The sequence below is a fragment of the Anopheles coluzzii genome, chromosome 2, assembly GCF_943734685.1.
Source record: "Anopheles coluzzii chromosome 2, AcolN3, whole genome shotgun sequence".
Classification (NCBI taxonomy): Eukaryota; Metazoa; Arthropoda; class Insecta; order Diptera; family Culicidae; genus Anopheles; species Anopheles coluzzii.
The window spans coordinates 30,329,982-30,353,887 of NC_064670.1; the positions used below are offsets into that span (position 1 = coordinate 30,329,982).

General features: G+C 44.9%; 1 protein-coding gene across 7 annotated transcripts in view; it reads right to left on the bottom strand.

Moving 5' to 3' along the window:
* Positions 1-23,906, bottom strand: part of LOC120948267 (serine/threonine-protein kinase Pak) — a 60,075-nt gene that overhangs the window by 13,479 nt on the left and 22,690 nt on the right. For 6 of the 7 annotated variants that reach the window (XM_040364413.2, XM_040364410.2, XM_040364409.2 and 3 more), the window contains exon 4: positions 5,892-6,063. In XM_040364413.2, the coding sequence (XP_040220347.2) occupies positions 5,892-6,063 (172 nt within the window). Of the gene's footprint in view, positions 1-5,891; positions 6,064-18,677; positions 20,453-23,906 lie in introns of those variants that run through there. The other variant, XM_040364414.2, reaches the window with a different exon arrangement.

A 23,906-nucleotide genomic window follows, 5' to 3' on the forward strand; every position in this document is an offset into this window, starting at 1 on the left:
TCGGTGAGAGTGTGGTGGGTGTGTGTGTGTGCCGGTCATCGTCGGCTTGAGTCAGAGGAAAGGTGGAATAGACAGGGCACAAGGGGAGAAGAAGATGAATGATGAATGAGATGCAAAATCTTGCACGATAGAGGCAACGAAAGTGAAATCCCTTTCACTTGAATTTGCACAACCACACACCAACCGGAGTAGAGAGAGAGCAGGAGGGAGGGAGAGCAGGCTGGAAAGAAAAGCGTCCAAAAACCGACCTATCCCACCGGCTGGCCGACCAACCCATCCACCCACCCACTCCCATAGCTGGTGGGAGCATGGGAGGAAAGCAAAAAGCCATTTAAAAATCTCCCGTCTCCCCCTTGTTCTCTTGTGTCACGCGCGCACGACCGCTCGGTGTGTTCATTTGGTTGTTTGGTGCCGAGTGTCTTGGGAGAGCCTTACTACCGCCCTTCCCGGGTTCCATAGTAACAGTGTGCGTACAATGTCTTTATTAAAAAAAAAAACGATTTGCCGGCTTGCGTATGTGTGTGTTGCTGCTTAAACACTTCGCGCACGCAGTGTCGTCTCGCGGATTATCTTCCCTGCGCGCCCGCGCAGTCTACTTTCTACTTGTCATATTGTTTTGTGGACTGTATGGAACCGCGCGGGGGCGTGAATTTGTTTGAAGCTTGTATATCGCGCCGGCGGCGGCAGCATTAAGCTTATTAGCGCGCCATACAATTGTCATCCTTCGAGCGCGGTTTAATCATTCGCAAGGGGCGGCGGCTTCCAATTGGAAAAGAGTACTACTTTCCAGCCTCTTTCATTTTTCATTCGTTTGAAAATCACACACACACACCGGAAGGGAAAGCGAGTGGGAGAGTTTGTTTCGAATGGTTTTGGGATTTAAACTACAAATTAAACACAAACTATCGGTGTAGCACACGGCAGCTAAACGTGGAAGTGATTGTACGGGCAGGAATTATCATTTGTAAACCCATTCAACTTCATTCGATTCCCCTTCATCGACGCACAATATGCAAAGAAAAATGTCACGATTTATGCTGTTGTTCATCATATTTTAACGCTGTTTACAGTGCAATTTCCACCGCCAACCGCGAGAGCGTAGGGTGGTAAAAATGTCAATAAACACGAAACAAATGAACTGTCGACTCACTGTTGCCGCACTTTCCAAAAGAAGTGCCAACACACACACACAAACATCAATGGCTCAATTCGAACCCCCCGAAGCGAACCGTAAATATGGCTCCCTGATTGCTTCGGGGAAAAATGGCACCATCAAATAATAACAACAGTGTTATTTACACCGGTCATTACTGTGCCCTAGCAGCTCGTCGACCTTCTCTGGTGCCGGTTCAACCCACACACCACCGATCACTTATCGTCGAAATAATGCTTTGTCGTGAAGCGTTTGGCGTGATTTGCAAAAAAAAAGGCGGGCGGCCTCTTCCTTTCCACCCCCGGCATCCCAAAGGGTTGAGGTAGAATCTGGGGGAGCGGAACACCAACCCAAGTAATATGTCAAACGTGCATCGGGGGGGATGGAAAGATCGCAACGGAATATGGTGGTGGTTGTCACCTTTTATTATGTGCGATGGGGGGTTGTTGCTGTTGTTTGTTGCAAACAACAAATTATGCAACTGCGGCGCTTCGGGAGGGAGGGTGCGAGTAAGGACACAACACACATAAGCACCAAAGGAGAAATTGCAGACAACCATTTTTGATGTTGATATTTCAAAACGTAGCTCAAAAAGGTTGCTTCGATTGTGATCGAAAATTTCCCCCGACTTTCTGGGTTCGGCATTCTCTATTACCGGACACAGGCGCAGCACTGGTAGACGAATAGAAGTGCCGTCTCATTTCGGTCCTATCTGTCTGATCAGCATCTCTTTAAAGCGGAGGAGGACTGCCCGATTTGACGTGTACATATACTAGTGATGTGATCTTTGGGGCGCACCAACGACTCCGATCCGACTCCGGCTATTTTTAGTTCGGTTCCGACTGCCGAACCTCTAGTTCCGCCCGGAGTCGGAGTCCGCCAGAGTCTCCCGCAGTCGTTCGGAGTCGTCCAGAGTATCCCGGAGTCACCCATAGTCGTCCGAAGTCATCCGGAGTAGCCCTAAGTCGTCCGGAGATGCTCTGAATCGCCCTGAGTCGTTTGGAGTAGGAGTCGTCCGGAGTCGTCCGGAGTCGTGCGGAGTCTATCACAGTCGGCCGAAGCATATCGGACTCGAAGTGAACTGGAGTCGATCAAAGTCTATCGAAGTCGACCGGAATTGGAGTCGGTTGGAGTCAACTGGAGCCGTTCGTTGCATGGTGCTTGTTTCGAAGGGCGACTCCGGCCGACTCCGACTCCAAACGATACTGGACGACTCTGGACAACTCTGGATGACTCCAAAACGGAAAGATTCCGGGCGACTCCGGACGACTCGAGACGACTCCAGACGACTCCGAGCGATTCCGAACGATTCCAAATGACTCCGGATAATAGCTGGTATCGCGAAAGAATTGGTTTAAAATTAACAGTCGTTAAAAATTAACCAGAGTCGTTAAAAATTGCTAGAATTTGGCATCGCGAACGCATTGAGTTCATTTGTTAATTTTAACGACTGGTCCTATGCCGTCGTTAAACAAACGACTGTCAAGAGCGTATGCGATACAAATTAACAGTCGTTTAATTATACTGCTCGAATTTTTTCCCCGTGTTTGCCTATATGCGATATCGAGCAGTCGTTAACTGTTTTGACGGTCGTTTATTTTAACAGGAATGAACAACAAATGAACTCGGTTAAACCAAAATGAACTTTAAACGACTGTTAAAAAGAGTTCATTTATTCGCGATGCCGGCTAATGCTGGGCGAACCAACCTTCCGGAGTCGATACCGACATTATCGGAGTTATCTCGGAGTTCACTCCTGATTTTTGCCAACTTTACCCATCACTAGTACACACATCACATGAGCGTCACAACTAGTGTTGGCCGTTCCGGTCCGAACCTAGTAAAAAAGTTCCGTTCTTTTTGTAGGCCGTTCCGTTCCGATCCTTTATACAAAATCGTTCCGTTCCGTTCATTCCGTTCTTTCCGTTCTTTCCGTTCATTCCGTTCCGTTCATTCCGTTCATTCCGTTCCGTTCCGTTCATTTCGTTCTTTCCGTTCATTCTGTTCTTTCCGTTCATTCCGTTCCGTTCAATTCGTTCTTTCTGTTCACTCCGTTCCGTTCCGGTCTTTGCCGCTTCAATATTGTTAGCAAGGTGCTATCGTTCGTGCGTTCCGTTCTTTGAAAAAACCGGCTTTGTCCGGCTGTTGCTTGCTGCATGCAAGATAACTGTTCACTCTTTCTCGCATACAGTATGTGTTGCCTGTGCACTCTCCCATGCTCACAGGAATATTCATCGCACTTCGTCGCGTATCGTATATAAAAATCGTGATAAGCGAAACCAAAAAGGGTGTTGCATTTGGTATTATGGTGCAATTTGTAACATCTATTCTACTTTTTGTTATAATTTAGCTAGTCTAAACTAGACAAATAACTATTATAAAATTTAAATTAGTACTCATATGGCAGAACGGGCTGGAAAAGATGTATTATGATATGCGAGTATGAACAACGAAAAATAAAATGTATTTATTTTTTATGCCACGATGTCCACATGATCTTGGCACTCGGCATGATTCCAATATTTGGCCATTCGATTTGAAGCATTCTGTTCCATTCGACAACCGTTTGAGTGCTGTGATCTTGTAAACGATTTGTGTGAAAAAACTATTTGTTTTACATAGTAAGTGAAATTCAAATAATTAGTCAATCTCGTGATACAATTGTCAACTCGTAGCACTCAATAACATCGGCCCCCATACGCTGGGATGATTATCCTGCTATGGGCATTCAATAAGTTACTGATAGCCAAGCCTATTAGTGGTACAGGAAGGCTTTGACCGAAAATGGTCATCGCATCTAAAAAGTTTAAAAAATGCTACATAATAAATGCATGCTTTATATTAGCACAGCTGGTACTGCTTACTGGGAATAGGTTGAACCCATCTAGATTTGTTGTCCGATATGATACCCCCCCCGGAAGAATGTTTGGCTTCTAACCTCTGGGTCGGTTCTTTTGCACCCCAGGTTCACGTTCCGTTCTTTTTGAAAAATGAACTAGTTCCGTTCCGTTCCTTTTTTTTTAACGAAATTCCCAACACTAGTCACAACGAGTTAACTAGAGGGAACCGACCAAAAAAAGAAGGTGGCATGAACGTGCAAAAATGGTTTCTACTCCCACTGCTTTCCCACAGTCATGTTTCACATGCCGGTGAGTTTCTAAGACGCATTGACTCAGCATAAGACGCTCCTTGCGCGGGTTGTAAGGAGTAGTAGTATAACAAGCGAACCGAAGAAGTGGCATACAAACAATACAAATCACACACAAGACACGTTCAATTGCGCAACCTTCCACAAGGGATTTAGGGTTGAATGTTATGATTATTTAATTGAACATTTCAAAATTCGTCAAATGTTGCAAAAATGAAAAAGAAGAAATCAATGCAAATTACCTAATAAATCCTTCAACTCGTTTCGTATTTTCGCAACTCCATTGTACGGCACTACCGTTCTGTCTGGGACACCAAATGGTAGCCATCCGGCCACCGCCCGACCTACCAAATGTGGCAAATTAACTAATTGCAAATTACACATACTTTTATCGCTTTTACTTTCCACTTCAGAGCAGACGGCCATCCACTAAGCGTTCGATAAAGGCATTACAAAAAAAGGGATGCATGGGCACCAACCAACACAACAAAACGGCTCCCTCGTCTCACCTCCAAAGCCTTGAAAACAGCCTCTCCGCCAACGCGCAAAGAGATTTATGTTTTCAGTTTCAGTTCATTTGTGTGGACGGGCGGGCACAGCAGCGCGGACACCATCTGTGTGTGGGGAGGAGCACGAAGCGAAAAAAAGGGTTTATCATTTTAATTGAAGAATGGCAAACCACCACCCCACACCGAACCGAACGAAGCGCTGGCTAAAGCGAGGAGAAATAATTCAATTTTGCTTTACTAGTTTCAGTTTGCACACGATTTGGGGCCAAAAGCGACGTGGTGAAAATTTTGATAGAGAAAAATACCCAAAGCTCTGATTGTATCGTTACGAAGCTACGAACAGATCCCGATGATACAATTTGCTGGTCCACCGCCCAACCTACCCAGCACAAAACAAAAAGGAAACCCTCCACAACACAACTCTTTTTTGCAAGTGCTCCGTTGGGGGACCCACACTGCTCTCGATAAAACAGTGTTACCAAAGCCCCTTGTGTCTCTCCGATGAAACCCCGCAGCTATTGAAAAGGAAATCGGCATCTCCCAAAAAAAAGGCAACCCAGCAGCAAACGCGATTACAGCGATTTTCCCGAGCGCACAAACGCTTATGCAAATTAATGGGTTGCACAAAGTTTTCGCGCATCGCAGTTCGCCGATGATGATAGAGTAGATGTTCACGCTCTCCCAATTGATGGTCGCCCTTATTGTTGGGCTGGTTCGTTTCCGTTTTGTTTTTGCAACAGGTGTGTTGTTAAAGTTCAGCGCGGTGGTAATCGTTTTTCGAGGTGGTATATTGCATTACTTTGGAGGCGATTGCATCCCATTGCGCCAGATGTGGTTGGAAAACGAACCTTGTGCGGCGTGTGTTTTCTCTCTCACAAAGTCGCACCACAATGCCTGAAATTATCTATGAAGGGTGAGCTTTCGATTGAAACAATCAACCCACAACACGTTGGAACCTCTTCACCACTGCTTCGGGTAATCGGGAAAGGATAAGCCGCCTCCTCCTCCCGATTCGTGTTTGGCGATTGCCCTCCTTATCATCACGTGCATAGGATAGGATTAGTTCGCAGCACAAACTTACCCGAGTGCGTTGTCGTGTGCAGCCCATGGGTCATATATTTCGAGCTCGGCCGTTGCTTGTTGCTGTTGTCGAAGAAGTTCAGCACGTCCAGCACGGCTTGCGGGTTTTTCTTCTGCTCCTGCTTGCTAATGTTCGAGTTCTTCAGCATCAGCGCCCATTGCTCTGGCATACCCTGTGTGTGTTGTTGGATGAATGTGAATGTGGAAGGGAACAGAAAAAAAAACACATCAATTAGCGATTGGTACATAGAAACGCGGAGTGTGGTGCTGTAAGGGGGGGAAGGGGGAGAGAGAGAGAGAGACATGTAGGCTTGTGATTTATGAAGTTCGATTGGCCTAAAAATAAAACGTCTAGCGATACAGAGAGCTCGAACGATAGAGTAGCGCACAGTGGACGAAAGTGAAGAGCATCGCCAAACAAGTGGCGGCGGAATGATGTTCGAGCTAAAACAATAGATTTGCAGCGAGCAGCGGAGCTTGGCGAGCAATGTGAAAAACTATTGAGTCAACGTGAACATTAAAACAAGCAACGAGGAGAAAATGTCTCTATTTCTATTTTATACAACGAGCGGTTCTCGAAGCAAGTAAAGTCGTAATCACATTCATGCAATGGAAGAATCTTGAACATATGAAAAACCTTACCACCTTAAAGATTCGATTTTTTTGAAGAGAATTTGTAACGCGTCGCCTTCCGCCGAACAGCACACCTTTAAACAGTGGTCCAAGCGAACATATAACATATTTAAAAAGGTTAACTAATGAATACCAACACCGGCAAACTGTCCGGGCTGCGCTCACAACCTTTCGTAGGTTTGAGCAAATGAATGGCTTTGCGTAATAACGGGTGAGATGTTATATTTTAACCAATAAGGGAACCAATTCTACCCCTCGGAGGAAGGGAACCCCGGATTGCTGGGGAGTGCTTGAGAGAAGAGCAAACAGAAAAAAACCACTCCAAGTGCAAGAGAAGGTACTGCACACGTGTACCCCGGGGTATGTTGTACGGGGTGGTAATGATTAATTTGTAATCGTCACGCGCTCACCACCACCACCACCACGATGTAAATGGGTTAGATTTTTCCTCTTCGGCGCCTCTTCTTCTGTAATGCATAGTTAGAGATCCTGTTTGTTTTGCTTTATTTCTTCTTCTTCTTGGAGCTATCGTTTCTAGAGCTTGTCTTTGCAGACACACTGTGTACACAGTGGTTTATGTTGCCTCATCATCGTAATACAGCGACAAGGATGAGGAGATTTTCAACTTTAGCTTTTCTTGGGAATCGTATCGAAATACATGAAGAAGTCTGAGATCCTTTGTGGAATAGGGGGATTGCGATATCGACCAATGAAGGAAGAAGGAAACAATATTGCAGAGTGCATGGGTGGGGCCAAGCGTTCCTAGCTTTACAGGGTTTTCCAAGTCACTTTCGAATGTGCGCATAATTACAAGGTTTTCCAAGTCAATTTCGTATGTAAACATTGTTATTCAATGCGTGCAACATTGTTAGTCCACATCAATCTGATATGTCATTTCCATCATGATAATTTTTGATTCCGTCAGCATGATTTTCAACACACCTCAAACTGGATTGAGCTTGACAGTTCTATGTTATGTATTGAAAATCATGTGTTGAAACTGAAATTTCATTTTGATACAAATACTCCATTTGACAACTGTTGAAAAACATCTTGGATGGGGTGAACAAATAATGTGCACATTAGAATGTGGCTTGAAAAACCCTGTAATCACCGCATCCAAGATGTTTTTCAACAGCTGTCAAATGGTGTATTTGCTTCAAATTGATATTTCAGTTTCAACCCATGATTTTCAACACATAACAAAGAACTAAAAAACTATCCAGCTGGAGTTGTGTTAAAAATCATGCTGACGGAATCAAAAACTATTTTGATGGAATGTAATGAAATGTCAGATTGATGTGAAATAACATTTTGCACGCGGTCAATAACAATGTTTACTTTCGAAACTGACTTGGAAAACCGTGTAATAAGTTATTTCCATTCACAATTCCACTGTTTCACGCACAGCTAGTGGCTCAAGAATATATTTATTTAATAATTAGGAATGATTAAAGGCTTTCTTACTGATTAACCGTGCCATACGATCGATAAGCTTCATAATTACACCGTTAAAGTGAAAATGTACAAGCGATAGTTCCATTAACATTTTTGTAAACGATTTAACAAGTTGTTGTAATTTAACAAATTGACAGCAGTGAGAATGCGTTTATAATTGCACTACGCTTGAAGCCAAGGGAGGGAGTAGTATTGGTACGGTCATACGGCCATACGGCTACACCACAAAACCATCGTCACGAATGCGGCCGGTTCCGGGCTGACATTTTTGACATTTTCATAAATTGGTTTTTGGGAGCTTTTGGCACAAGCGCAAGCGCCAGAAAAAATTCTTCCATTTGACCACTGATTTTGTCGGCAAATTTTAGTTTTGTTTATTTGTGAATGTGCGAAGAAGGAAGCTGGTCCCACTTCTCTGCCGTATGTCCCTTTTATTTGTCGTTTGCTGAAGTGTTGCTGTCGGGTCCCACAGTACCACAAACCGGGAATGAAAGTGCCTGAAGATTGCGGGCTGTTTCGGGCGGTAAAAGTAAAGTAAAACACAAACACAAACTCTTCTCCTTCGCAAGGTATCAACCGACCAAACGACAACGACAGGACGACGACGTCTTAATTTGTTCCCTTTGCGTTTCGTTCATACGGGCGGCGGGCGGATCGTTGCATAGTCGCCGTGGCCCCCATTCGATGACGTTTGCAATCGTTAAAGGGTCCAAACGTCCCAACGGGTGGTCTGTAACTCCACCCCTTCTTGCCTTTCTCCGTCCGCCTCTCCCCCCCCCCCCCGTGGCTCCGCTGAACGGTGAGATTGGTTGGTTCCTTCACTATGCCCCCCTGTGCACGCGAGTTGCTGTGCGGCGACACGGTAAGACGAAATCATTTTCACATTTCATTTCGTTTTGACAGATATGCTTTTCGCCATCCTCCCCGGGAGACTCCACAGGGCGATTATCGGAAGGACGCTGTGTCGCTGCTTTCGATTCTGCCGAGCGCGTAAAACGATCCGTGCAGAAGAAAGTGGTTGCAAATTATGTCTAAAAAATTGTGAGGCGGGCGACCGACAACAGGGCAGCAGGCGGCGTTGCGAACTGTGGCAGATTATTTAACTTTCCCGTTTTGGGGGACGATGTGTATCAATTAACTTGTAGGAAGCTGGAAAATACATTAATTTCACACTTGTAGCCTCTGTGAATGAACGCTGGTAAGAAACGCGCAGCTGGCGATCTATGTTAAAAAGTCTTCTTGTTTGCTACAAACATAGTCCCTCCTTTCTAGATGAACGTTTGTGTTTCAGTGTAGACGTATGTATGTAGCAACAGTCAATAAACAATCGTCCGTCCTGCTTTTATGAGTCAAAACTAATGCCTAAGTGGTGGCAGCTAAAGCTAAAGAGGAGCCTTTCGGAAAGCTTTTCGCTGTTTGTCGCTAATTTCGAAAGCACGCACTTGCGGAGCAATCTACAGAAACACACACTGAATCGAACGTGTTAAGAGCCTTCTCCTCCACACTGCAGGAGTACCATGAAGCCCTTAAGAAATGGATGGACAGCTGGCAGCAGTTGTGCACTATTGCTGGTCCTTCGAAACAGACGCACACAAACATAGGGAGACAACATTAATTCCAAACCAATCGCGGGATTCACAAACTAATCCGCCACAATTACTTTTCGATTTGATTAAAAATTAAAGGAAAGTCAATGGAAAGGCAGCACAGATCAAAATAACGATTTGATAGTATGTGCACACGTGTAGCTCACATTATGCGATACACAACTGCTGCATGTGTGTCTCAATCAGCGTGCTGCTAAAGAGGCGGAATGTAGGCAGACGAGAGGCACAACCATCATATAATTTGTACGATTAAGCTCATTGCATAAGCGTCTGAAAGATGCTCCGGGCTGCGCGCTCCGTTTGCTGGTGAATGGGGGAATCGAGAGAATAAATCGAATTAATGAAACTCATGAAACGCACCGGCACCACGAGAAGGAAGGCCACCATAATCGCCCGTATGATGGGATGATCCACACACGTGGAGCATGATGTAAGCTCACACATAGCAGCAAGCGCAGCAAGCGAAATACATTGTCCACCGCGCTGATGATTTGAACAAAGCAGCCTGGTTTAAAGGCTGTAGTGCTGATTGCCCGATTTCTCTGCAACCAACAAACAAGCATCGCATCTCTCGCATCAAGGGTTGATTTTATCTAACTCTTAAAGCGTATCCGTAGCCCCCCGGGGATTATCTAATTTTTTGATGTCGTCTTAAGTCAAAGCATACATATTAACTAATTTTAGTCAAATTTTAACCGAACAAACAGCCCCTCCTTATGAAGGTATTACTTTTACAGCCAGCTAAAGCTCACCCATTTCACAACCCGAGACCCCAAGGGCACAATCAGCGAATGGGGAGGTTCGTTCGTACAGTGGAGGAGAGAAAATTAGCGTAAAAATTCTTCGCCAACGGCATCCACCACCACCACCACCACCCAACTACGTAATCATAAACGTAATGATATTTTACGACCACAGCAAACAGCATTGCCACAGCATAGAGCGGTATACATCCTTCTTGTGATCGATTTCGGCACGAAGCAAAGTTATTCCCCCTTAGCCTGATAATAGCACTTTGCGTCCTTTGGATGTTTTTTTATTGTTGTTGCTACAAATCACTGCTACCTTCTCTCTCTGGACAGTTAGGAAATTATGAAATCGAAACTTGTTTTTTCTTCTCTCCTGCCGGGGGAATTTGTTGCTTAACTTGCAGCTCAACGATCAACCTAATGCTCATTTCACTCCCTATAATTTGATGAACTATTTCAGCTCTCCCCACAGTCGCATGTTTCAACAAACAACCCGTACCGGAGAGCGAATTTGGTACACCCCAACACTGCACTTTAGGTTGATCTCTTATCCCTCTGTATCCATTTTTTCTTCGTGTGCTACTCTAACGATGTAAATAGTGGCCCCACAAAATGGTGCAGTGGTCGCGTTTGGACATTCCGTGCATTATCGAGGCATCAAAACGCAGCAAAAAGTTAGAGTTACTCCACACTTCTCAAGCCACAGTATCAAGATGCTGTGCTACTACAGACAGCAAGGAGATCGGCGATTGTTTTCTTTCCTCTTCCCTATTGGCTTGACTTACTAATCTTTCCGATCGTACCTTCGAAATTGCCCTTAAACAGTAGTCATCGGCCGGTTTTGAAAACAGGGGTGTGTGTGCCTTTGGAGTTCCATTTGTGATTGAAGCAAATGCTGCAAAATCCAGTATCGTTGCACAGTTGCACACTCCTCACCACAAACCGCTGACAGTTTCCTGGCCGATTCCACATAATTCACCTCTCTCCCGTACACGTCTGGCCCATTTCAGCACACTTAGCACCTTGATGGAGTGCTGGTGCCGGCTGCCGCCACGAACAGGGAGGTTCCTGCTGCTTGTCGTTTGATGTATTTTATCGCAGGCTCGAGGCGAGTTCGCATGTCACGCTCGTGAATGATATGCCGATAGGATCTGCATTGAAAATGGGATTGGAGGAAGTGTCCGTGTGTGTGTATCTGAATGTGTCTGAGTAAGGAAACATGGATACAAATTCTTTGGAGCGTTGTGAAATTTACAATCACTGTTGCTGCGGGTACGGGGTTGAAATGCTTAAAGTAACATGGTGTGAGCCCTTTCGCTTGGTACGTTCAATTTGTCATATAATGGTCAATTGAATAAGTGGTTACTCTGTACATCATTTGAGAGCACTGAACGATCGTACAAGAGAGAAAATGGCATGATATAACTGTTCATTCTTAAGACATTAACAACAAAACGTTCCAATATTTAACAAAACATGGATTAAGCTTCAGATTAACATGGAAAACATCGCTTAAAATAATAGAACAAATAAACCATTCCATTTAGCAAACTGTTCAATTAATCAAAACAGTAAAAAAACGGCAAATAGTTGCTATGATTGTGACCCTATGTACATTGCGATCATGAAGGCATATGCACGCAAATAACCGCGGAAACCAACTAGCGCGAGTTTGAGCGCGACCAGAGAAGAAGCGGGCTCAGGACAGGAACGTGACTTTATCGTAACGAAGCCAAACGCCGGGCCCGGACCATCGTTAGGCACGCTTAGCCTAACGGATCTGGATAGACACGGGTCTAGGCGGGGGAGAAAAACAGCCAGGTCAAACGTATTCGTGGGCTGACAGCAACAGCTAAGCAGGTTAAGCCGTTTCCGCGTACGCTGGATTAAACGGGAACTGTTCCACCCCCCCTGCCAACGCCACTGGGGAGAAACCTGTCGCACATGCCCCCCGTCACGTCACTTTGCCATCGTTGCATGTGGTGCAGAAAAGTGCAAGTGTCGCCACAGTCTCGGGCACAAAACACGGCGTGGAGGGGGTTTTGGAGCGGGGGAGGGGGGGGGGGGGGGTCTGTTACGCAAGGGGAACGTGGCGAAGAGAGAGAGAGAGAGAGAGAGAGAGAGAGAGAGAGAGAGAGAGAGAGAGAGAGAGAGAGAAACCCTCTTTCTCTTCATTTGTTTAGAGACGTCGAGGATTAAGAGTGTGCGGATTTTGTTTTGCCGTGGAAATGGCTTTTACTTCCCACGTGCGTACGAGAGCGAAGCACATTTGCAAAAAGAAGGCTCGGTTTTTCCCGTTCCCGTGCTGCTTCGTACGAAATAGTGTGTGCTGCACTGTGAGCGACTTTCTGTGTGTGTTCTGTGTGTGTGTTATTGTTGTTGTTGTTGTTGGGTTGCTGATGGTTGGCTTTCCGATTAATATTAATATCGTACTTATTTTTATTATTGCGATTATTTATTCCCTGTGCACTCTCGGTGTCAGTGTGGCTAGAGGCATCGGGAACGCGTTCGGTTGGGAAAGTTGCGTTGTCTTGCCATTTGACACTGGACCTCCCACAGGGCGGGCGGGTGTGTACAGAGCGTCAGAGAGAGAGAGAGAGAGAGAGAGAGAGAGAGAGAGAGAGAGAGAGAGAGAGAAAGCGAAAGAAAGATAGGGAGTGTAGGCCAGCGATTCATCGTCGCTTAAGGGGACTACAATTTATGGGATTAGCTGGGAAGTTTCGCTTTCCGCTCATTGACTTAACGACAAGCAAATGCCTCTTAGACAAGTGGAGTTTGATTCGAGTAAGGATAGTTGGTACTTCTCGTTGCATACATTTACAATTCATTCCCAAATAACATTCATAAAGAATGAAATGACAGAAATACAAAATATGACACAAGATAAACTTTCTATTTAAAAAAAAAACACACACACCCTGGTAACAAAGTGTTTGAGCTAACGTGCCTTCAGACGCACCCTTTAACTATCGCGCTTCGTTCTCGCTCGGCAAGGATCGATGATCGTCGGTTCGCAGCGCAATAAATATACGCTTGGAAATTCAATCGTTTGCTTTCCACCACACATGCAGCAGCTACCTTCGAGCTTGGGGCAAAAATGCTGTCTGGGCCTAATAGATATGTTTCCGTTCGTCGCTTGCAAAGGCTTCCGCAAGTCTTTCGATTTGAAAGTGAAATTGAAAGCGATTTTGCATCGCTTGCGTGTGTGGGATGAACGGCATTGCGTTGGATACATTGTGCAATGGTTAAAGAGCGAGGAAATACAATGCAGAAGGTTTATGTCATCTAAGTAAAAAAAAATTGGCTGAACAAAGAGTTTATTTCAATTAGCGCATTATTTATGATGTCTATCAGTGGATGAAGAACATTAAAAGAACAAAAAATAAACGCACACAAGCAACCCACTAACGATACTGTGTAAAGGTTAAATGAGGCTAGTAAGATTGTCATTTAAATGTGATTTAATCGCAGCCCGTACATAGCACTTGTGTGCCACTAACGTTACACTTACCCCGGTACATTTCCCCTTCCTGGTACATGAGTTTTTCAAATGAACCGTAAGAGAAACAATTCACACGAGAAACCCCCCTCCCCCTCCCCTAAAGGGCACATCATGCTTTCCTCCTTCTGCTTTTCCCCCTTAACAAGCCGCTCATTATAACTTACCGCTAGAAGATGCGATACAGAATAGAATAGAAACACGCAACGGGGAAATGCGAACGCTGCGCGCTGCTGGCACAAAGCTTTTCCGCTGATGAGCGAAACACAGCCACGAGTGGGAACGGGGTTGTTCTAAAGCAAAAACAAGAGTGAACGAACCGTTCTTATGCATATTCTAGTTTCAATTACGAGGGAGCTTTAGTTTACACTCCCCTTCCTCCGCGTCGACATCCGTCCGTGGTTTTGTCGGCGTGTCTGGGTGAAGACAAGTTTCTTGACATCATCAGAACACTGCCCAAACGAAAGATCTGGTATCGCGGGGGCTCTCTATCTCTTTCTTGCACATCCAAGCAGAGATACAATATGCCGACAAGCCCGCCAGGCACCCTTTGCTAGTCCCCCTAGGTTTCCACCCACACGAAGGCGCAAAAGGAACGGTAACTTTACCATCTATTATCATTCCCATCACGATTACGCGACTACGACTCGTCGCTCGTCTTCTGCGGAGCGTGCGGTGCGGCGGGACTTTGTCTCGAGCTCCGTTAGTGCGTTTCTCATGATGTGTGTGTGTGTGTCGTTGTCTTGCAGCAGCCGTCGATGTACCGTGCAAAGGGGTTAAAGGGAACATTGACTGCTTTAAATTTTTAACATTAACCTCTCAGAGCACGGCAGCACCGAGTGGCGAAGAGTGCACAAGGGGAAGTTCTTGTAATGGTAGAAACATAAAACTTGAGCAAATGCCAGCATTACGAGTTGTTTAAAACATTTTAGAATGGAAAGTTAGAATCATGATTATGATGCTAGTTACGATTGGTGCGGGGCTGTTTTTCGAGAGAAAAGTTAATACCAACTCACTGCAACATTAATTGCCAGTAAAATCGTTATTCAAACAGTTGAGGTTTTAAAGCTTCTTCCCGAGTCCATTTTGGGATCTTTTAAATTTAAAATGACTTATTTTCATTTCACCCTCGATTGCTTTACGACTATTTTTCCCCAATCGTTACTGTCTACTGGTTATATTCCTTATGCACGTGAAAAAGTCAATGATGCACACAGAAACTCAACACAGACGAACGAATCGAACAAAAGGAACTTCTAGAGGGAACAACAGCCAGAGCACGCGGGTGTCGATGGTCAAACATTGGATGGCAAATACTCGATCAATCGAAACGGAATTGAAAACGATTCGGAATCAAACCAACCGCAACACACACAGCACGCAATCCAGCAGCCAAACAGACAGGGCCAGAACACACAACAACAATAACAAAACCACCGATCACCGTTATTTGTGTGCTCACACCGGCGGCAGTTTTTCACGGGCGGATGATTAGTCTCACACAACACACGCCCGCCGTTGCTGCCGGTCCCGGTGGAAAAAAGGTCAAATTTCAGCTTGCTTTTGAAATCACGAAAACGTTGACGGCGAGCCCCGACAGTGTTCGTTGGCATCGGTGTCGCGGCACTGCTGTCAACGCGGTGCCCGCGCCACGGCGGCGGCAGAGGCGGCTGGATGGGAGAGGTTTTTCTTCTCAATCATCTGCCCTTGACCAAGCAATCAAGCGTGAATCGGGCAAAGAATAAAGAATTGAAGTGTTGCGTTGAATCGTCTGCACACTCTGAGTGCCTTTTTTCCCTTCCAACCGTACTAGTCTTTAGAGGGTAGCTTTTCTCTCAATTTCCACCCCGAAAAAAACGGCGCTTCAACGAGCAAAGAAGACACTGAGGGGAATAATTAATATCCATGGTTTTAAATATTCATCCTCAAAACGGACGAACAGTGATTTATTCGACGAGCAGTTGAGTGTGAAAAGAAGGTCATTTGAATTGATGGCACCCAAATGGAGAGCGAGTTTTCTCCGCACAACCAGACCCTCCACCCCTTCCCAAAAAGGGGGGATCGAGTGAAAGCAAGACGGTTGATAACATTCTCATTTATCTTGCAAGACGTTTTAGTTATCCGAAGTAAAACAAACCTCTTAAAAGCATCCCTCCCCAACTAGGACACGATGATACCGACGATTAACTTCTTGTAACTGTTTCGCTAGCCACCACCACCGGGGTTGTGCTTGAGGGCCGTGTCTTTTTATGAATGATTATTGTTTTGCTTTGTTACTTAATCACACCCCAGTGTACGCACGGGGACGGCCTTTATTTCGGATGAACCTCGGATGTGGAGCACCGTAGTAAACACTTGACACATGACATAATAATTCAACTCGTTCGCGCTACCCTTTCGCGATTTGTTTCTGCACTTTTGCAGCAGAAGATGAAGGTGAAGAAGGATAGGGGAAAGATAAAGCATGGGGGAAAGGTTGCAATTTATGATACACCTCATAAAGTTGCCACACTGTAAAACTCTGCCACCGGCGCAATTTAGCAGCCGCGCTCTAGATAACTTGATGACCGAGCGAGAGAGAGAGAGAGAGTTCACGAGAAAATTGTTTAAAAATATAGCAAAAGGATTGAGGAGCTTAGGAAACTGGGGAGAAACTGGGGAATTATAATTGGATGCTGTGCTACTGTATCCACAAATTCATTATGAAACGCATATATTTATTAAACAGAGCATCATCCCCCGCCCTTAATAACAGATAACTGTTGTAATGTTGCTTTCAGTGACGTTTTTTATCCCTCAACCAGCAACTCCGAAATCAAAGATACAATTACCATCGATGAAATTTGATTCACTTCGCAGTTGACAGCAGTTTCTCAACGACAGCAGCCACAGCGCCTCTCCTGGCTGTCTTTTGACGGGCGGGAACGGACGGGCGAGTGAGTGGGTGGTGGTGGAGGTCGTCGTCTCGGTAAATCGACAAACAACTATATATCAATTACATCTGTAAAGTCACCTTTTTTCTTGTCACATTCCTCTCTTTGGGGTGTGCTGTTGCATTCGACTGTGTGTCACATGTGCGTTGCGAGAAACGGTAGCAGCACCACATGAACGATGCACCTCACACACTCAAGCAATGTGGTTTGTGTATGGAGATTGTGAAAAAGCAGAGCCATAGTTAGAGAGACACCCCCCCCCGTTAGTCTTGGTGATGGAGGAAAATTGAGCCTTAAGCAGACTTAAAACTGAACTGTGGCGCAATGGCAGTGAGGAGCGCGTTATGATGCATGCCACTCCATGGGGTAGGGGGTAAATATTCCTCGCAGCAACATGAATGCATCACCCGACCGTCGTTTCCATCATATACACCCTTTCCAGGGTAGAGATGCACAAATGCACTGTGGTTAGACAAATTTGAAGGCATCTGGAGCCAAGAAACACTGGGGTGGGCTTCTGTCACACAAATGACCCAAAACAGCACCTTGCCTTGGAGGGTTCGTGTACCCCCGGCTACGGGGGGATGCTTTGCGGTTAAAACACTAACCGTGCACACGATGACAAATTGGTCATCAGCGCAATGTGTCCGAAATGCCACATGGGGAGAAAAAATAGCGCCAAATACCGATTGACTGAACCACTGGTGTGCACGCAGCTGTTTGCGCAGTTACACTGGAACTGGAACGCACTGTCGGATGGATTCCAGCGCAGCCTCCAAACATTTCGTTTTGAAAAACAAGGTTTGAGGGTGTGATGAAACGAATGTATAGGCAATTTTGAAACGGCGATGCTTCTTCTCCCTGCTGTCATGTTTTCTGCCAGTGGAATAATAAATGCTTAAAATTGCAATCGTGTGAGAAGTTTAACTTCTCATTCACCTCCCAATGCGCAGTCGCGAGCGATAAAAGTGGGCCAGTGGATGGGAGGTTCGATGCTGCAACGGACTAGTGGCGTGTTAACAAGAATCTTATGTTTTAATGGCGAATAAACATAGATCAAATCGATACAATATTTCCGCGCGTGAACGATGGGCGCGCGCGTTTCGCCATGGCGGAGGATGATTTTGCTTTCGAAACGGCGATATTTTTAACGAAGACACACGAAGCGTTGATACGGTGCAGCACAGCAACAAGTGTCGAAATCAAGCTGCTGCGTATTCAGCTAGCAAGCGATCATCGCTTTACATATAGCTTTATGCGTAATAATAACATGCCCGATGTGGGTTCAAATCTTGCATCTCGACTGAGCAAGAACCTATGCTAATGTCCAATACAGGGTTTTCCAGGGGTTCTCATAGTTGTGGGACACTTTCTCGACTCTTTCTTATAGGAAGTGAACTAGATATGTTGGGAAGTGGACTCTATGGCACCCTTTTTGGACAGGCTTCTTGGAAATTCCTATTGGATTTGTCCAACAAGGATGCTATGGAGTCCAATTCCTGTTCGATTACGTTCATTTCACTTAAGAAAGAGTCAATAAAGTGTCCCACAGCTATGAGAACTCCTGGAAAACACTGTAAGATACATTAAATCTTAAATATAGGATAATGTACAATTTGTATTACAAGATAATTTCCCTGTAAATAATAAAAATGATATTCCTCATGCATGGAGAGAGCTTTTCAGTCGTTAATGAGCGAATAATTACGGAAATAGCCGTACACTAGTATGCCTAATGAGGTGCGAATTGATGGGAAATTTATTGTAATTAATTATGACATAAAGTGTCTTCAGTCATAATTATCTTGCATTCTCCCTTCGTCAACTCGTTAGATGAGAGCCACCTAGTACACTTCTAAAAACGATACAAAAAAATGGCATGAAATTTGTACAGTCACACACACATACCTCAACATAATAAAAAATCAACATCGATTCTTCCGTGTAACTGTTACTGCTCGTTCCCGAAACAAGATGATAACCCAGCCGCTAGAAGAAACAGGAATCTGGCCACTGACACACTACACACCAACAGTTACACACACGCACACACACACACACACCACCGCTACACTCTTGCAATTACCGCCCTTTAAGATGTGAGACTTGTTGCAGATGCTTTATCTTGCGCCCATTCCTCCTCCTTAGGCACTTTGCAAGTTTTGCAAGCAATTGCTACTTCAATTATGATTTCATTCGAAGCTAACCACTCTGAAACTACACATCCCCACCATTATATCATCAACGGACAGGCACTTCTTGTTGGCAGACGAAAACCCTACGCAATTTATTTACGCCGTGTTCTAGACGACAGGTGTGCGTGCAGCTTCGCTCGATCTGTACGCCCAACGCTTGTTGCTTTTGGCATGCGCAATCAGGTCAGCTGTTCCAGACAACCACACGATCGGCGAGGCACGTTTGTAAGAGCTTCGAATTATGTCAACGCGATAATGCCCCTCGCTGGTATGTGTCTAGGGAAGTAAATGATGTTGCTCGTTTAGAAAATCCGCTAACGGGCCCACCACTTTTCCGACAATAAACCGGAAACCGTACACTGGTATCACTGGTGAATCACTGGTTGAGAGAGAGGGAGAGGATGATTCACAGTGGTATTGCTTTTCAAATAGAACGCAACACCGTAAGTACTGGATTGAATTTAGTGTGGTGTGGTCTTAATGAAGTAACTCATTCCAAACGATTCTTTCCGCAGTTTGATCTTAGACTCACGCCGGACGGTGATGGACTCCCTTTGAGGTCAAAATTCCAAATCAATCACACAATTTCTAACTCTGCAGATCACAACGGGTTCACTTCGTTCAATAAGAAACGCCGCATCAACTGTCAACTGGAGCTGATCAGCTGGTTTGATCGATTGATATCACACACACACAGCGACGGGGGCGCTTGACAGATTCTTCCCCGTTTCCGTGCTACTCCCCTCCCGGGTGTGATCACTCAGTGACACTTTATCGACAAAAACGCATCGGAGCAACCATTGGAACACCATTTGACAGACAGAGGGGCCAAACGGGATCGTACGCTCTGTGGCTCGTAGGCACACATCGACATTGATCGAATGATGGTCGCAAATTGATCACGATTTAAACTAAGCGACACATTTTTCCGCCCTGAAGTAGCACACACACACTCGGCAAATGCAGAACACACACACTTGCGCAATTCAAAGGCAACAGACAAAGAAAATGATTGAAATGATTCACAGCAAGAAAGCAGAAACAAAACATAAACAAACCACACCAACCGAAAGCACATTGAGACGCTAGGAAACGATCACACGAAGCATTGAACAACAACAACAACGCACGATGATCGCGACACAACCGAATGCGATGAAAAACCGTTCCAAAATGCAACGAGATTCCAATTCCCCCGACTGTGGGCATGGAGCAAAAAGGCCGCCGTGCGCCATTCACACTGGAGGGCTTCTCGCTTAGTCTGGCGGTCAGTGTTGCTTGCTCTCTGTCGGTGTGTATGGGAGATTTTTCCCGTCCCTTCCCATTTTACAGGTGGGCCAGCGGTGGAGCAGCGTGCGAGAGAGAGCAAGAGCGAGATCGCGGTGGTGGGGAGAAAAACGGAAAGCATCGCTCGGAAACCGATTCAACAGTCTTGCTTGGGGTTCAACCCTGGAAAAGATTGTCGCGTTTTGAGCGAAAAAAAGGAAGTTTGGTTTCACTTGATGGAAACCACTTTTTCGGAGCTGCCAAAACAATATTTTTCTTTTTTGTGATGTAACTTGTTTTCGCAAAACGTTTCAGTGGACAAAACTGTCCTCTTTTGTGAAGAATAAAATAGCAGTAGTGGAGTAGTTTAAAAGTTGCCATTCGGCACTCTTGCGGACTTTCTTCTTACCAAGAGCATCAAAGGGTTAAGGAGATGCAACAAAAGCGTCCATACCAACACCACTAACCAGCCTTTTCACTACAGAAAGTTTATGGCACAGGTTGGACCAAAGACGTTGAGCAGTTAGAAAAGAGAAGAGAAAAAAATAAACGAAAAGAAAGAGAAAATAAAAAAGGGGAAGCTTGGGAATTTCACGTGCGACAAACACCGTGAGGAGACGGGAACCTAACCCCCACACACACACATATATCAGGCGAATAACGGCCGATAATCCGTTGCCTTCGGACGCCTTCTTCTCACGAGTTTTCGTGACGTGCTCAAGAGGTGGAAATTAGACAGTGCAGCGTAAACCGCCAGGCGCGCAAGAGTGAGAGAAATTCGAGACACATAGCCCAAAGTTCCCAACATACTTCTTGCACCACGAAGGGCTAGGCTAGCTGGCTGATGGTGGGATGGTGGGAGAAACGGGATTTTTTGTTTGTTTGTCTGTACGCTTCATTCTTATCTTTTCGTAGTTCTCTTTTTTTAAGCTGGAAAGAGGGGGGAGGGGTGCCCAGAGTCATAGATAGAATTAGGGTTGGTGATGCACACGGTAGTGATTAATTTGAAGTTGATTAAATCACCAGTGGTTTGGGCGAGTAAAGCTCATCAACTCTTTTTTTATGACGAGTCACGGTGCAATCGAAAACGAATCGAAGTTGATCTGAATTCTGGTTCTGAAACTTGAAGAACCGTAGTGAAACATTCCGACGCTGATTACTCCTATTTAATGATAGAAAATGTGTAGAGCTGCTTTTAAAATCATCCACTACCATGCCTAAATGTAGAAGAAGCTAATCCAGTATACAATTACACCAGCTATTATAATTCCATGTAGCATACATACAACTAGTGCAGCGATAGGTACAGTGATAGGAAAAGCAAGGTGACAGGAAGAAAGCATAGCGAAAGCATACATCATTAGCTCTATATTAAAGGACATGCGCGTAGGTGTGCGATTTAAACAACATCATCGTACAAAAAAAACTGATAAAAAAGAAGGTTTGTTGTGTTTGTTTTCTCCCCCTCTTCTACTCCATTTAATAAAGCGTAAATGTGGTAATACTTACTTTCAAAGGCAGCTTGTTAAAAAAACGAAAGAAAAAAGAAACCAACGTAAGATATAAAACGTAAAAATCAATACCACAAGATCGCGCACGCTACACACAGAGTTGTTCAAAGCAGCAGAGTTGTTAGTGTTACAATACGAAAGCAACGTTCCTGTTCTTTCTGTTCCGTTCGCAGGACAGAAGCAAAAACGTCGTCGACAAACACATACAGCAGCAGCAGCAGAGGCATCAGGCAAGAAAGATAAATATAAAAGCTCTCAAATGCTAGAACCAAGCTCTTTCCACCCAAACAGAAGCAAGCTTTAATGTAATATCCTTTCCGTTATATGCTACCAGAGAGTATTTCAACATTTTCAAGAAGAAAGATAGTAGTAAAGAATCTTTGTAAGGTTTTCGGACCACTTTCCATGCTTCTTGTGTACACTAAATGAAGCATCAAGATCTGCTTAACGGCACTACACGCTGCAAGGTGGTGTGAATGTGTGTTTGTGTGAGTGCAATCGTTACGTTCTATCATTATTTCGACTCATGCAGGTGTGTGCGCACGGTGGAAGGAAAAGTTTTGTTTTTCCATCGCGCTTTCGGTAGGAGGAAATAAACATTGCCGTTACCGTTTTGCCGGTTGCATACCTTTCAATACAAAAACTCTTTTCGTACACCCTCTTTCCCGATTCAATCCATATAATGTGCCGGAGGGTTTTAAAAGACTTTCCCTAATAGACCCAACCACGCTGGGATGGGAGGTGGGGAGGTCGATGAGTGGAGCTTATTTGGCACTTCGCCGTATAGCGCCGAGAATACGAGGAAAACTCTAAATGCGGGGTTTTCTGTCAATGAATGCAGCATGCTTGAACCAGTCGATTTTTCCTCCTTTTGTTGCGTAGAGTTCTTATAGAGTTTTTATAGATGGCACTCGCAGAATAGTGTGTATGAGCGCATTGCAATTGTTTTATTCATGAAGTACGTAGGCCTGGGATAACATAAAACTAAACTTAAAAAAAAAACATTATAAAAGTTTTCAAAAGACACAGAAGGCAAAGGGAGAAAAATGGCAGTGTGTTCGGGATGTTTCCCTTTCCGCTCATTTACTAATAAGCCCCTTTTCCATGCCGATTATGATCGTGTGGCACGAAAATGTATCATAAATGTCCGTTTTGGCTATGAGATGGAGAATGGTGCGCGCAGATCGAGAATCGAACTTAGAAAGGCGTGTACAAGAGCCGTTGCACGTACCACTAGACCATCCGACTGCTATCTACATCACTGTCTACAATGTGATCAGGTCCAACCAAGTGACAAAAAATAAGAGATTTAAAAACAAAAAATATCAACATACAACTTTTGAGCTAGTTTGAAACGTATTGCCACACGTGATTTAGATTTGAGATGCTCCCAAAAAACATGTTAAATACAAGGATTAAAAAAGGACGATAAAACACACCCGTATCATCCGTTCTGGTCTACATACTACAGAAAATGTCACACATAACGATAAGGCAGATAATTGAAATCGTTTGCATGCTCCGTGTGTACTCATTCTCCGCATCGACCGAAAAGATGTATAAAGGCGGCCAAGTATGCAGAAGAAACGGCAACAGAATTCAGAACGCCAAACGTTCGTCAAGGATAACCAACACAGGGGGAGGATGGATAATGTTTACATTACACGTGTGGCAGCAGTTTGTAAGTGATGTAAAGCGACCAGCAACACGATGCAGAGGAAACGGCCGCAAATTCCATTCGTCCAGCAGTAACCTTGAAAATGGTTAATCCACATGCTTGTTCCCCCCGCCCCCTTTTTGTGGTCCCGCATCCCCGCCCAGTCCTGCCATCGTGCTCCACACTTCCGTTTTAATATTCCCCGCTCAGTTTCACCCCGTTAGCATTGCACGGAAGGACTGAGCAGCAGAAAGGGGTATATAGTTGGAGCCGGCCCAAGGAGGAAGGTCTTTGAACTGAAGCTGACAGTGCTGGCAGTGCCAATTCCGGCATAAATGGTCTACCAGCTTCACATTCGGTAAATGAAGTGTGACGACGTGGTTCTCATGCTTGTGGACCCAGCCTCCCTGCCATGTTTCCCTTGCACACTGGGTAAATCGATCGCTTTTTGCTTTTCGTTTCTTCCCAGTTTTTTGTTGTTATCAAACACACACACACAGAGATCTTC